This window comes from Manacus vitellinus, unplaced genomic scaffold (genome assembly GCF_001715985.3).
Source record: "Manacus vitellinus isolate BGI_N305 unplaced genomic scaffold, ASM171598v3 scaffold_3_pilon, whole genome shotgun sequence".
In the NCBI taxonomy this organism is placed as follows: Eukaryota; Metazoa; Chordata; class Aves; order Passeriformes; family Pipridae; genus Manacus; species Manacus vitellinus.
This window is the reverse complement of record NW_021940535.1, coordinates 13,971,817-13,986,655: the sequence shown is the minus strand read 5'-3', so window position 1 is coordinate 13,986,655 and position 14,839 is coordinate 13,971,817. Positions and strand designations below refer to the sequence as shown.

General features: G+C 40.5%; 1 protein-coding gene across 1 annotated transcript; it reads right to left on the bottom strand.

The window, feature by feature from the left end:
- Positions 1–4,907: 4,907 nt before the first annotated feature.
- On the bottom strand, positions 4,908–12,700 carry CMTM6 (CKLF like MARVEL transmembrane domain containing 6). Its single transcript, XM_029961761.1, has 4 exons — positions 12,398–12,700; positions 7,534–7,710; positions 6,528–6,626; positions 4,908–5,067 (listed from the first exon to the last, which is right to left on the bottom strand). Exons 1-4 carry the CDS (start codon positions 12,698–12,700, stop codon positions 4,918–4,920), a joined length of 729 nt encoding a protein of 242 aa, XP_029817621.1. The 3' UTR covers positions 4,908–4,917.
- Between the last annotated feature and the right edge of the window lie 2,139 nt (positions 12,701–14,839).

Genomic DNA, 14,839 nt, shown 5'->3' with positions numbered 1-14,839 from the left:
TGTAAATCCACCACTGAAGTACCCTTTTAATACAACATTTTGCCTCAATTGTTTTCTTGCATCTAGTTTTCAAATGTAATTAAAAAGCATTAGGGACCTTTTTCCCTTATGAATCCTTACAGTTACACCCATCTCTGGCAACTTCATCAGAGATAATGTCACCTTTAACATTTACAAGGAAAATATACTGTGGCATTCCAATTTCAGTGCTGACAATGAAGGAAATGGCATTCTCCTCCTGTGTACCAGATGACCACAAGGTAATAAGCAAATAGGATTATGAGACAAAAAAAGCACTACCCTGCCAGAAAGCATGGAGGTTTATTTCCTTTTCTTCACCTCCTATCATTAATAATCAGCCAAACAATACTTAAAGTATCCAGCAGCTCTCCCTCAACCAAGTGACTTGGTCACCTGCATTTTTCTACACCAGAATAAATTGTTTGCACTCAACACCTTTTACTGGGTCATGCTCCTGCCTTTAGCAAGTCTGCCACTTTGCTTTTTTCAGATCCATGTGATCAATAGGAAAGAGCAGCACTTGGATTATGCTTGTCACAGTAACCTAAAGAGCAGGGTATGTAAAGCCTACTGCAAACTAGTTTGGCTGGACCCTATCATCAGAGGCAATACTGACCTTATCAGACCTTTTCTCCTGGGAGCTTTCCGTGAGAACATCCAGCTTTGCAAGTCAGACCCTCTTCCCCAGTTAACTGGCAAACACAATGCAAGCTCTTTCCTCCAAACCAGGAACAAAGAATGATGTTATTTCCTATGGTTGGCTCTAGGAGAACTACATAGCAACACCAAATCATAGAGGCCAAAACAAGAAACACTTAGGTTATTTACTAATATTTTATTTTAAAAATTATTACAAAATATTTTATAAAGTTCTTTAGAACAAGAAAGCATAATACAGTAAAAAAGATCACAGGTTTAAAAGGGAAAAGAATTTAAGCATTTCAAAATTATTTAGATGGAAATTCAAGGCAACACTGGGAACAAAATTGTATAAAATTTTTATTATATATAAAATCATTGTATTATCATCATGATTTCATAAACATTAAAAATCACTTAAGTTCTGACCAGCATAACATTTAATATCAAGAAAACTGCTTATGTTTACAGCAGTAGACTAAAACAGAGATGAATTTCCATCTTAAAGGCACCACCAGCATCTTGAGTCATTAAAATTTTACAGAACCTTTCAAAAATTTCATAAAATATTTCCCTTCAGTGTAGAAAGCTTGGTATTTTTAGTGCACAAATTTGAATGAGGATTACTGTGACAGCCATTATGCAAAAACATCTTGTGCTGAGCTCTGAGATTTGCGTGAGATCACTCACTGCTCTTCCAGGTTGGAAGGTGCAAAGGTAGAACTCAGCTGTAACAGACCACAACCCTTCCCTGCTATTGTGAAGCACAGAGTGCAGGCAGTAAGGCACAATTCCTTCCCACACTCAGAACCACACAGCACTGGTAGCACTGTGATTTTAATGTGGGCTAAATGCCAAACAAAAATTAACCATCTATATAATGCCCAATGCAGATTTTCAGAGAAGAAGCTCACAGTCCAGCCACTGAACGAGTCCTCACATGTCCTGGAGAATCCTCTCCGCTGATTCTCAAGGCACTGTAAACAAAGCCTGAAAGTGGGTGCAGAACCTTTAAATATTTTTGGATGTGCTCAGCTGGAAAACACTAAAGCTTTTATGTGTCTGAGCAGGCTTGCAACACCACTGCCAAGCATTGTGGTGAAGAATGGAGAAGACAATCCCCAGACAGATGTACTGGGACAGTTGCTTCTTTCCAAAGGTTTTACCACCAGTTATGATGTACAGAGATGGTTGCTTTGCAAAAAGAAGAAGAAATTTGAGACAGTTGCCTCTAACAGCACTTTTACCAGAGTTCCCACCACTCTCCTTAACAATTCCTAAACCACTTAAGCAAAATCAGCCACCTTAATGGAGACAATTTAAATAGGTGGTTTAAATAAGGTAGGCTGATTTCATCAGAAGCAGGGTGGGAAACAAGCAAACCACTTTGCTGACAGAGCATGGGAGGGGTAAGAGACATCCAGCCACACACACAGAGCTCCTGCAGAACCAGACATTTAATGTGGCTCCAACGGCATTCTCTAGGATCAGTCTAATTAAAAGGCAGACATATAAAGCCAGCACCTGACACCAGAAGCATCAGTGGGGGCATGTCCAGACTGCAGCAGACCAATCTGCTCAGCCACTGCAGCAAGAAAGCCTCTCCCCTTCCTAACCTGGAAGGGCAGAGGAGCAAGGAGTGATAAGGAAAACTAAGAAGCTATAGGAAACTGATAAAGCATTTAAGAAAATGACCTAACAGAAGCAGAGAACAGCATACACACTACCAAACCTGCTTCTCAACTACTAAAAAAAAATAACAAAAAGAGCACTTTATGAGTTGTTAGGATTAAGAAAAGAACACCTGATGAGGAACCTAGGATTAACAGTACCACCATGCATGTTAGCCAACAACTGGTTTGAAAGCAACAATTTAGCAATTGCCTTAAATCTATAACCAATATGTGACTTGCTTGTTGTATTTAACTACTATGTGACAGATTATTGCCAGGTAAACTGCCAAGGCAGAGAGATGACTTTACAGATCCCTTTTGGTACCAGTATCTCCAGTTCAGGAACGGACACCAGCAACATAGCACTTTAGGTGGGGAAAAGTGTATAGAAAAAGCAAGCAAAACCCAGACCCCTAGTAACATATTTCCAAGCTGAGAAAAATTACAGAAAAAATTACCTCAAGATAAAAGTCATGCCATGGTGCCGCATTGCTTAATAAATATCAGCAGCACAGTGTTGCTCTTACACTATATTTACAGCTATTCATTACAGATGAAGATTTAGAGACTACAGACATTTTGATGTGAAAGCAAATTCAGTAGTATCCTAGGCAATAAGAAAAAAAATGAGACCCCCCCCTTCGAATGTTAATCACATAGGCATGATCCCCAAAGTAAGAGATTGCAGATCACAGTAGAGATATTTCTCACTATGGATATTTTGTATCATCAGTAGCACCACTTGTAAACAAACCAGCTCTAGGCTACACAGTTATCAGAGACAGCTACAGCTCTGTACACCTACACTAAGATCAGGTTTTAGTGCAAATGAAGACTAATAAATACAAAGGGAAAAAAGCCAGTCTGAAGAGCATTTCTTCTTTACAGTACAGGAAATTGTAGGAAGGAAACGTCTCTTTCATCCATAGGTCTGAAACCAAGCTACAGCTTTAACTTGGTGCTTCACACCACCTGTCAAAATTTTACATCCTCCAAGCAAAGCGTAGCGTTAGGCTTAAGTCTCAGGCTATAGAGGGAGAACATCACAAACTCACATTCATCAGAAAGTGGCAGCAATGGAAAAAAAAAAAATCATTGATCTGCTATTACAGTCCTTTGTCTTACAACAGCTTCTTCTTCCTTTCCCAAATACAGCTTGCTCAGCCTATTTCTGGGGGGCTTAGTCTCAGTGCTGCCACAACAGCTTATAGGACTATGAACATGTCAGACTAGGGTAGTGATGAAATGGACTTAAGACATGGCAAATGTCATGAGCACTCAAACAAGAACTGTTTTTGCATAATCAGCTTTTTCTCATTTGCTTTGGTATTTTGAAATGTCTCCTGGCTTACAGCAATTTGCTCTGCTTTCGAAGGCTTTCCTCTTAGAAGAGGTGTAGCATCTTGCTTCTACCTCAGACAACTGAAAAATGCTTTTGCACCCCTTCATTTCTTTTACAGCCATCAACATCTGGTCTGACACATCCGTCACTTGTCTGATACCTGTCATATCAGTAGTGTTTCTTGCAGACCTACAGACTGTCGCTTTCAAAGCAAATCGAGGCCAAAAATGCTTATTTACCTGTTTACCAACTGAGCTAGTCAGTAGCAAGAACTCTCAAGGTACTGCCACATATTTAGAAACACAGAAAATAGTAAGGTTCACAACCATTCTGGCAGAACTTAGCATTATCTGTGCATAATCAAGATGCATATGTATTAACTTTGCAAGCAACATTCACCAGGATAGTACCAATGGGCTGTTAAGTTTTTTCCCATTGATATTCTGATTTCTACTTTTGAGATTACTTCATGAAAATATCTATTCTTTATCATGTTCCTCCCCCAGGTGGCTTTTCAAGTTTCTTCCTGCAACTTTTATAGCTTTTCAAACCATCTGAAAGAAGATTCTGGTATACAAGTCCAAACTTTGACAATCATGGGGTGCAAAACTGTCTCCTTAATATACCATTTACATTACCCTCCCCATAAAACCCCTACAGTCACTATTCCACTAAACTGATCTCCACAGACAGAACTGAGACACAGGAATAGTAAAAAAACCCAAACCCCCTTATGTAAGGATAAGCATTTCTGTAAGGATAAGCATTTCTGTAAGGTTCCAACTAGGTATCCCTTTCACATTCAGTTTGATTAAGTACAAAAGTGAATTTTGCTGTTCTAATTTATAACTCATAACAGAAGCATCCGGTCCATTTATACAGGAAATATCTTTAGGCTATATCTCAGAATTTATGCCTCAGACATTAACCTTTAGTTACCTCTGCCAAAATCAAATCAGCACATTGATTGTGTGTTGTCTTTAAGTTATTTTAGTTAGACTCAAGGTTTTTAGTGCATGTCACCTGGGCAGGTGACAAGACCAGTCATTAGGCAGGACCAGTTACCTTAGAACATTGTGCTCAAGATGCCATTACTTGACCTAGGGATCTATCAAAATTTTGACGAGCAATGTGTACAAAACTGATTAGAATTAAGAGACAGAAGTTGTTACCTACAGTGCACTGAAAGTTCATTTAAGTTTGCTCCATTTAAAAAAAAAAAAAAGAAACAATTTCGTGAAGTTAGGTTTGTTTATTCAGTGGCTGATTTTCTGTGGCTCTCGGAGTGTTACCAGGATTTTCAGATTGTCCAGCGACGTTTTGCTTTCGCCTGTGAATGCACTGTATAACAAATTCAACTACAAATGCAATACTTGCAAGAAATCCAAATGTCTGTGAAAGTGAAAGAAATATGTGATTTTAAAATGCATCAAAACAGTAACAGTATCCTAACATTGTCTGGAGAGATTTGCTGGACCATTTGCATACATTAATAACACTTTCATATTAAGATTACAGTCCTCCTTATATTGATAGTTCCATTTAAATTAGAAACAGATCAGAATTCATAATTCTAGCACATTTAATGCAGAAGTTTTTACAGGTTTCATTCTTTTAATCATGTGAACTCTATACTGTGTTCTAAACAGCCCTTAATAATAAAAATATATTAATTTTATTACCAAAAATCAGTTACTAAAGCAGTATGGCATCGGTGATATAGCAGAGTATTTATCCAAGAGATGATTGCTGATTGAAGAGAGTAAATGAAGAAGAGCAACACATGGAAGGTGAAAGGAGATGAGATCTGTAGACCCTATGCAAGTCCTTACAGGGTCAGCAAGGGAGAACAAAAAGACATTTTGTGAATGACATTTTGTTACTAGTCTTGGCAAGATAGTGGGAAGGAGAAAGCTGTTATTAGCTGCTTCTTTCAAACTAGGAAAGAAACATGCACTATTCTAACTCTACCTAAATTTTACACAACTGGTTTGGTGCAAAGCAGTTTGACGCTAGTAAGTATTAAATCACAGTAGTTTTTATTTTTCCTGCACCAAAAAAACCCCCAAAAAACCAAACCTGAAAGACTTTATACTGAAACTATTAGGTCTAAATATATGAACATCACAGAAGATAACTATACAAAAGTGTGCATCTCTAGTAGCTCATCCTGCCTGTGGAACAGAATTATCTTGCTTTCTTTTCTAACTCATTTTTCCTTGTTCAAGAATGAAATCAAAACTTGATGTTTTAAATTAACATATTCACAATTCCAGGGTTATTCAAAAGAAGTGCCAAATGACTAAGGAATTATGATATCCACAGCATCCCAAAGCCTCTTCAGTGCCTTGCGTGCCTTGACTATTTCTGTCACTGAGGAAAATGCTGCTCTTATTGCAGCCTTTGCAAGTCAGCATTGTAACACCTGGTAAAAGACAGTTTCTTGCTGACTTTGTAAGCAGGTGGCATTATGACAGGACAGTTGAAGGGAAAAAAGGAATTTCAGAAGCAGGGTATCAGAAAACTGGGGAAGCTGCAAAAGATAACAACACTGAAACAACAACAGACGACAGAAAATAAAACAAATTCAAGAGAGCTTCCCAGCAGGAAAATGCTGGGGAGCTGCAAGTACACACAGAACTTTTCAGCAATCCTCAGGAATGCCTGCTGTTTGGATTTCCTATGTTAAGTTTCTGGAAGTTCTGAAATAGTTAATTCCCCCTGAAACATCACAATACACTGAATTCTATTCCCTGCCCAGTTTTTTCCCTGCAAATTGAGTGAAGTTAAAAGGGCAGAGAAATTAACATACCAGATAAATACAAAGTAAATCCTGCCATTTTAAGACTTACACATGCAACACTTTCAACAGCAGAGCCAGAGCTGGTCAGAGCAAACACTATTGATGCTAACACAAACCAGGCAGCTATGACTGGCATGGCCCAAAAATTCTGCAAATATAAAGAAAAAACGTTATTGAATTGTAGATGGGTTACCTGAAGAGAACAAACATCATAACAGCAGCTGAGTTAACCTGCCTGTGAATTTATGTTTTGAAACTTCATGCTAATGGAATCTTCAGAAAATATATTTTACAACTACATTCCAAATGACATTCAATATTATCGGTTATTTAAACAACATTATCAGATATTTAAGTCTCCCCCATTTTTGTCCTTTTTAAGTATTTAATTAATTTCACCTAACTTTTTTCACACTCAAATTCAACCTCAGAACAACCATGCTAGTATTATTCCCTATGTAAAAGATTTGGGAATTTAGAAACCTGTAAGTAAATGTGCTCATTCAAATCTTTTACTACACTCCCTTAACTTTACCTTCACATAAAACCCCAACTGTTTTCTCTGAAGGCAAGTAGGAAGGGACACTTGTAAGACAGTATAATGTTCTTACTGACTTTACAGAGCAACCTTCTCCCACTGCTGGATTTTCTGAAATATAAAACCATACACTGTAACAAGTATGATCATTACCAAAAAGGAGGTAGGCTATATCCAGTAGGAAAACAGACAGGGTAAACTGATAAATTACAAGCATCATGCTGGCAGTGAACTTTATTCTGTCTATATACATATATGTGATGGCTATACAGCAGCATTTTTTCACACAAATCCTAAAATCCTGCAGGTAGCCAATGTGACAGTTTTGGAAAAGTTGTCAATATAAAAGGGAGTTCATTTTTGATCAAAGTTTGATCAAAGTTTGATCATTTTTTAACTATAAACTACTTTAACCTACCCTTTAAATGGAGAAGAAAAGGAGATTCATTCTGCATAGCCTTTTTACTCCACAGCAGTCTTTATGCACTTTGTTTTTAAAAAAAATAAATTTCCTTACCAGTTTCTCTACTTTATCTTCCCCCAGTGTTTCATATACATCAGTGCAATACACAGACAGAATCAGGAGGCTCAAAAGAAAGGCACTGCAGCTAGTGAATTCAAAGAAGTAAAGTCCACCACAATTGCCACAATCCTGCACAATTTCTTCACAAGTAACAGCCACAAAGGAGAAAATCTGCAAACAAATAACATGCTTGAGTTGAAGCAAGCCTCTAATATATTCAGCAAACAGACATCTCTGATATGAACATCAATAAAGATAGCTATGAGGAAAATCCTCAATCTACAAAAAGTCTGGTAAAATGCTGCACTGTTTTCTTACAGGCATAAATAATTATATAATGACATGGTTTACAGTTGCTGCTAAAGGTGATTGATAAACTACTCAGGTAAGCTGAGCACACTGCCAAACATAAGCTTCTGGATTAACAGTCAAGATTCCTGTTTTGGGGTTTTGTGCAACTGCCAGTTGGAAGCAGACAAGGAAGGCAGCATGGGGAGCACACATCCTGCTCAGAACAAGCGAAAATGCTATCCCTTACTACTTAGGGCTGCACTCAGTTTTAAATGCATTTGGGTTCAGGGAAGTGAGGGACACTGGGCAGCAATGACACACTCAGCTACCTCCCTGATAGTTTACAGCTGATGTCACCTTGCTCGATAAAACTCCAGGGAAAGTACAGGGAGCCAACAGCTCGCGTGCTTATGACCCACTAACGACAGAAGCTCAAATATTTCTGTAGGAACCAAAACTTCAAACTGTGTTTAAGCTATGTTGGACAATATTTAATCTATGCAGAAGCTCATCTTCACCTTCCCGCCACAGTATGTTTTGAGGAAAGAATATGAGTTAATTAATAACTGCTGGATTTTCTACTATTTTATTGTACAAGAAAGAATATTGCTCTATTTAACTGTTCTCTTATTTTGGCCACTTCTTGCTAGTTTCCTTTATCCCATAAAGTTGACACAGCTTTATAGATCCTTTTAGTATGGAGTTCACCAAATTATAAGAAAACCATTACCAGAAATCAGACTCGGTCATAAAATTGAGAATGATATAAGGATGACGATCATACTTTTAATAAGAGTATATGAGCAATAATGAGGTTGACAGTTCTTAAAAAAAAAAAATCAAATTCTAAAATTCAGAATTCTCAGAAAGTAACCACTGGTCTTCGGTTTCAGGTTTTTAACAGTAAAAACAAGAACAACAATTTAGCAGTAGGAACTGTAAATTCCCCCTGCTAAGCCAGACCTCAGAAGGGCACTTCAAAGAATGATGTTTTGAAAATGCTACAATCATATAAAGTAAACAGGAGCTCCGAAAGGGAAATAAGCTGAGCTGGGAAACTGCAATATTACTACCAGGCCTCCACATTCTTCCCTTTTCTCCTGCAGTGGCTGGCAACACAAACTTCTCAGCAGCCCTCGGACCTAAAACCGTGACTACAATGGTTGTCCAATGAATGTTTTGAATTCTGAATTTCCGATTTTTATGGGTTTTTTGCATTTAAAAAGATCTGCTTACAGCTGCGTCCAATGACTTTCAATTTCACATTTTTCACAAGGTCAGTTGTGAGATATGTTTTCATGTGTAGTGCTATCTCTTTTTATAAGCACTGACAACTGAATGCCATTGCTTTCATCTGGGCTGAAACAGAAGAGATAGGAGATAAACCCATCCTTAAATAGAAGTATAAGTCCAGATAACCACAATATAACCTAAATAACTGAAAAAAGCCTCACCACTGAGTGTACAAACAAGCTGAAAAAAATCCCACTCAAAGAACAGTTTTAAGCAGTTCTGTGTTAAATACATGAGATTTATCAAGTGGAATCCTGTGTGGGGCTTTCCAAGTCAGTGTTCAATTTTTTATTAATAAGCTGAACAATAAAATAGAGCATATCAATAAAAAAACTTTGGCTGGAAAAACTTTAAGTTCTTTGATTAAGTTGGTGTACCAATAGCACATTTATAAGACGCCAGAGAATTCTGCTTGGGTTTCTTAGTTTGCTTCTTGATACCACTATCAGAAACAAAAGGAATTATGCTGTTGTCCTACTGCAAAAAAAAATAGTTTTAAATACCAAAAGCATTGTTAGAGAAGGAGTTGTTTTGGGTTCTTTTTAATTTTATTATTAGTCCTATCTGTCTGTAGGTACACCAGAAATTAAACAGCTTTATCTGTCCCTTACCAGCAAGAAGTTATTCATTGATATTGACATTAATGTTGGAATTTTCTACACAAGTGTCAGGTTTGTAAAGGAGATTTAATAAGTAAAAAGCTACAAAAGAATGCTACAAAAATAGAGCAGATCAATGAATGTGCTAACAGGCCTGTGAAGATGCTTGGCAGTGGTATTCCCAGCACAAAATCTTCTAGTTCAGATGGGTGGACTTGCTAATACCCTACACTATATATAATACTATAGAAAGTGAACAGCTCAGAAAAAGAGCAGATATTTAGGGCTGAATTACAACTTTCCTTTCCAGTTAGGGCATTTTGGTTAAAGACAAACAATAGTTGATGACAACTATTTCTCTTTTAGATAAGAATTTGTTTCTACCTCAATCTTGGCACAATATACACTGTGCCATTTACCTTTGCACAGAATTTGAACCAGTCACGGACTAACAAAAACATTCCACCTATTTATAACAAAACAACAATAATCTAGAAACCCATACAATAACATGCCTCTCAGCATCCTTTTGGCAGTCACATTTTCCTTATTTCAACTGCCCAAAAGAACAGGCTAAGGTTACAACATATGCCATTATTAATCTGAAGAAAAGTATTTCTTAGGTCCAGAAACCAGTTTTCTGCAGGTGATTTCACAGTGTTTTATCAAACATTTGATCACTATAATGAGGAGAGCTCACTTTCTGATTGCAATACCCTGTTTAGCAGAGTGATTATCCCACTAAAAACCACTATTGCAACACAAAGGTTATAGGTGTTAAAGACCGTCACTGGCATTTCCAAAAATCAACACTTTCCCAAAACTGGAACCTTTTTCTTACCACAGAGACTGAGGCTTCCTTCCACCTTCTGGAATTTCGGGGGCTTGTTTAAAGTGTTTTAACCAAAAACTCCAAGATCTGTGCATTTTGATAAAGGGTTACAAAAACGGAGCAAAAAATGTTGGCAATTAGGAGGGTGAACAACTATAACTCCACCTTCTTTTTCCTCTCACTGACAGATGGGTGCAGGACATAAACTGCTAATTATTTAGGAGCATATCGAGCACCTATTCATCCTGATTAGAATGATAATTTTTCTTCTTCCTACCTAGAAAGTTTTATAAATAATTAAACATTTTAAGACTTTGGTACACCAGTAAATTTGTATATGTAATCGCTTATTTTATTGTAGTCAATGAACCCACCTAAATAAATGATCTCTTTATCAGGGAACAACAGCCAGCACATCTTACTTTATTAATCTCCATTAGATGAAGCTAATGTCCTGTTATATTTATTGAAAGCATTCTTGGGTGTGATTTTTTAAAATACTCTTAGAAAACTTTATTTTTGGCAGCGTTACCATTACCAGCATTGAAGTATATTATGTTTTTCATTGAGGGTTTTGACTGTGTATGAGACGAAGTTTAAAAACTAAATGTCCTCTGGCGAAGTAATGAGAAAGGGTTGGAAATCACCTACAGTTCCTGTGAGCATGACACATCTGACTAAAAAGCCACTGTGTTGGCTGCAAAATGTACAGTGACGCACATTTACAGTCAGCTGCCCTTTTCCACTGCTGGTTTCACTACCTCCCTGCCACTACTTGAGAATGATGCTCCTCACGTCCTTAGCAGCAGCCAAACTGGCACATTCTGGAAGAGCCCATCAGCAGGCACAGAACAAACAGGAGTTTGAACTGCGAGCCCAACTGCTTAATGTGTTCAGGAACAACATTGCATGCACCAAAAAAGCAAGCAGAACATGAGCCTTTTATTTCCTGTTGGGCCCAGGACTGCCTGAGATGAAGTGACGTCTTGTGCAATGGGCCACCATCAACAGTACACTTTTCTGGTGGAATTTTCTACCACAAATTATGGGAGAAGTGAGCACTCTGGTTTTAGCACAGACAGTGTAGAAGGACAGGCTTACAAAAGGGCTGCAGGAGCAGCAGGAGAGGGAGGTCTGGATGTCATGACCCAGTAAACCCTTCCCTGTTATACTGCCCTATTGTGAGGTTCAACCAAAGGCTTCTACATCCTGTTTTCATCCATTGTGACCCTCAGAAAAAAATACTACGTTTCCTATGAGGTTTCCCTCAGATTTTAAGCCAGAGCAGGTGGTTTGGAAGGCCAACAGGCAGCTGAACCACGCCGGCTGCAGCACCGCACCTCGGCCGCACGACGCCGACGGCCATCACATGTCAGCACCTACTGCTGTAGCTCGGACATGGAAAAGGAACACTCCTGCCATTTCCCCGCCATGAAAAACTCTTGAGCCTGCATTATAAGGCACCGCGCCGGCTTTTCACCTGAGTTACAAGTCTGCACAGCTTCAGTGTCCCCATGCCACGTCTCAAGTCAGGACATCTTCCCGGCGGAGCCAGCCCTTTTCTAACCGACAGGAGCCCTTCCCACGAAGCCTGTGCACGGCCATCTCCCCAGCCCCGCGCTCGGCCAGCGAGTTTAATTTTTAAGCGGCGGGAGACTACCCGAAGGTCATCACAACATGCTCCTTTCCATCCCAGCGCAGGGCACCACGACGGCCCCCGCCCGCTGCTCGCCCCCACCCCCGCCCGCCGGGCTCATCCGCGGCCCCGGGGCAGCCAATCTGTCAAGGGGATGCTGCCTCCGCGCCAGCCCGGCACGCCCCGCGAGGCGAGGAGGGCACTCACCGCCTGGACCGCCTTCGCTGGCAGCCGCCACCCCGGCAGGTGCCGCAGGGTGCAGGCGAAGGGGCGGCGGCGGGGCCGCTTCGCCTCCGGCTCGGTGGTCTCGTTGTAGACGGCACGTTCTCCATGCCGGCCGGGCCGCCGGCTGTCAGCTGGGAAAAAAGCAAAAAGCAAAAGGGCGGCGGAGGCGGCGGGAGGGCGGGGAGGGAGAAGGGGAAGGCGTCGGGAGGGGCCCCGGGCAAGGCGGCGGTTGGACCCGGCGGTTGGTCCGGCGGGACAAAGGGCGCTTCCTGCGGCGCGCGCCATCGCTCCCCCTGGCGGCGGCGGGCGGGGCCGGTGTGTGAGGGGCGGGCGGCGGGGAGGGCCAGGACCATGGGGGCTGCCTGAGGCCCCGGTCTGTGCTCAGGTCTGTAAACTGGGCTCGTTAAATAAAGTTTACAAGATTATCCACTCTTCAGTTGTCACACGAAATTACGATATCAGAAGAGTTTTTTAAACCAGAGCTTTCCCATGTCAGCTAGACCATGGCACTAATTGCCACGTCCAGTCTTCCCTCAAATATCTCCGGGGATGTGACTCCACCACCTCCCTGGGCAGCCCATTCCAGTGTCTAATCACTCTTTCTGTGAAGACATTCCTGCTAATGTCCAACCTAAACCTCCTGTGGTGCAATTTAAGACTACAGCCTCTTGTCCTGCTGCTAGTTGCCTGGGAGAAGAGGCCGACCACCACCTGGCTACCACCTCCTTTCAGGTAGTTGCAGGGAGCAATAAGGTCCCCCCCAAGCCTCCTCTTCTCCAGACTAAACAACCCCAGCTCCCTCAGCTGCTCCTCATAGACCTTGTGCTCTAGACCCTTCACCAGCTCTGTTGCCCTTCTCTGGACTCGCTCCAGCTCCTCAATGTCCTTCCGGAATTGAAAGGCCCAGAAATGGTCTCAGTAATCAAGGTGTGGCCTCACCAGTGCCGAGTACAGGGGAAGAATCATTCTCATTGAAGACATTCTTTGTTGTCAATGAGAGAAAACATACATATCCCCAAGTCTATCCTAATATACTACCTTTACCCAAATCAACTTTTAAAAGAAGCTGAAGATTTTGATGCCTACTAAGAGTAGGTTAAGCCCGTTGTATGTAAGCAAAAGTGTGTTACATTCACTTCTATATTATGATCCACATAATCTATTATGGTCCTTCTTAGTCAAGTTCAGTTATACTTCACTTACTTAAATTCAGTCAAATTTAATAGGCTGATTAGATCTAGTGGTAGAAATCTGAGAGAAATCTACTCATAGAAAATATGATTTACTTTCTTAATGTTAGCTGTGTAGGAACAGATTCCCTGCTAGGGAGATCAGGCTGATCAGACAGTTCTTTTGGAACCACGTGGTGCAGTGGGAGTGTGTGTGCTACAGGAGGTAGGAGTCTCTGCAACTCTGTCAAAGCCCCCATTAACTGGACAGATGCAGCAGTATGGGCCAGATATAAGCAGCTGGGCTATGCTCCATGCTGAGTGTATACCAGCAGTCTGTTTGCCTGACTTCTCAAAGTAAGACAACACAAGCCAGGGGAACATATGGTGTCCCCAGGCAGATGGTACAGATTTGTCTGTGCCATAAACAATGTTTGGCTGCAGGAACTGGCTTGAGAGGCAAATGAGTAGGGCAAGTCCTGTAATTCCCAAAGCATGGGAGTTTCTGCTAAAGTGAGGTATCACTTTGGGTGTGCCCTAGCTTCTGCCTGGAGTTGGAATGAATATAACATAGCTCTGTTGGCAGCATCCCAGGCTACAGGACTGAGCAAGTAGTTGTAGTCAGGCAAATTTACTGTTATTGCTTATAAGTCCCCAGTGCCTTCATTACCTTTTTTTACATTAGTACTTTATAAGTAAGATTATGTGACAGAGGCTGACATCTCTCTTCTGAAGGAAATTCCCTTTTAGTTTTGTTTTATTCCTTGATAATATTTCAAAACTGGTTGAATAACTCCAAAGCCACAAAGCACATGTCTAGGCTATGCTGTGGTCTGAGTGGGACAGGACTTAACCAAGATAGAAGCAATTGTCAGCTCTTTTAAGATGTTTGGTAGCATTAAAGGCTATTTTGTAATTGTTCCATTTTGAGTCTTTATGAATGCCTTCATGGCTAGGTTACGGACAGAGATGTTAGTACTGAAGACAACTGTCTTTAGGACAGCCTGCTTTCCAAGGAGCCACAGAAACATGAGAGAAGCCTAAGAAAGATAATGTAGATGGCAACCTCTTTCTAGTTACTTCTGCCTGTAAAAAGAGTTGGTTTCCTGTTCAGGCCTTCTGCAGGAAATATATATCAATGATGCATGAATGATAAAGGTTAGCGTGCCATTTAAAGCCTAACTTATTGAGGCCACCTTATTTATTTATTTATAAGGAGACACAGCGAAACAACAGCAAAACTGTAAGTTTGGGA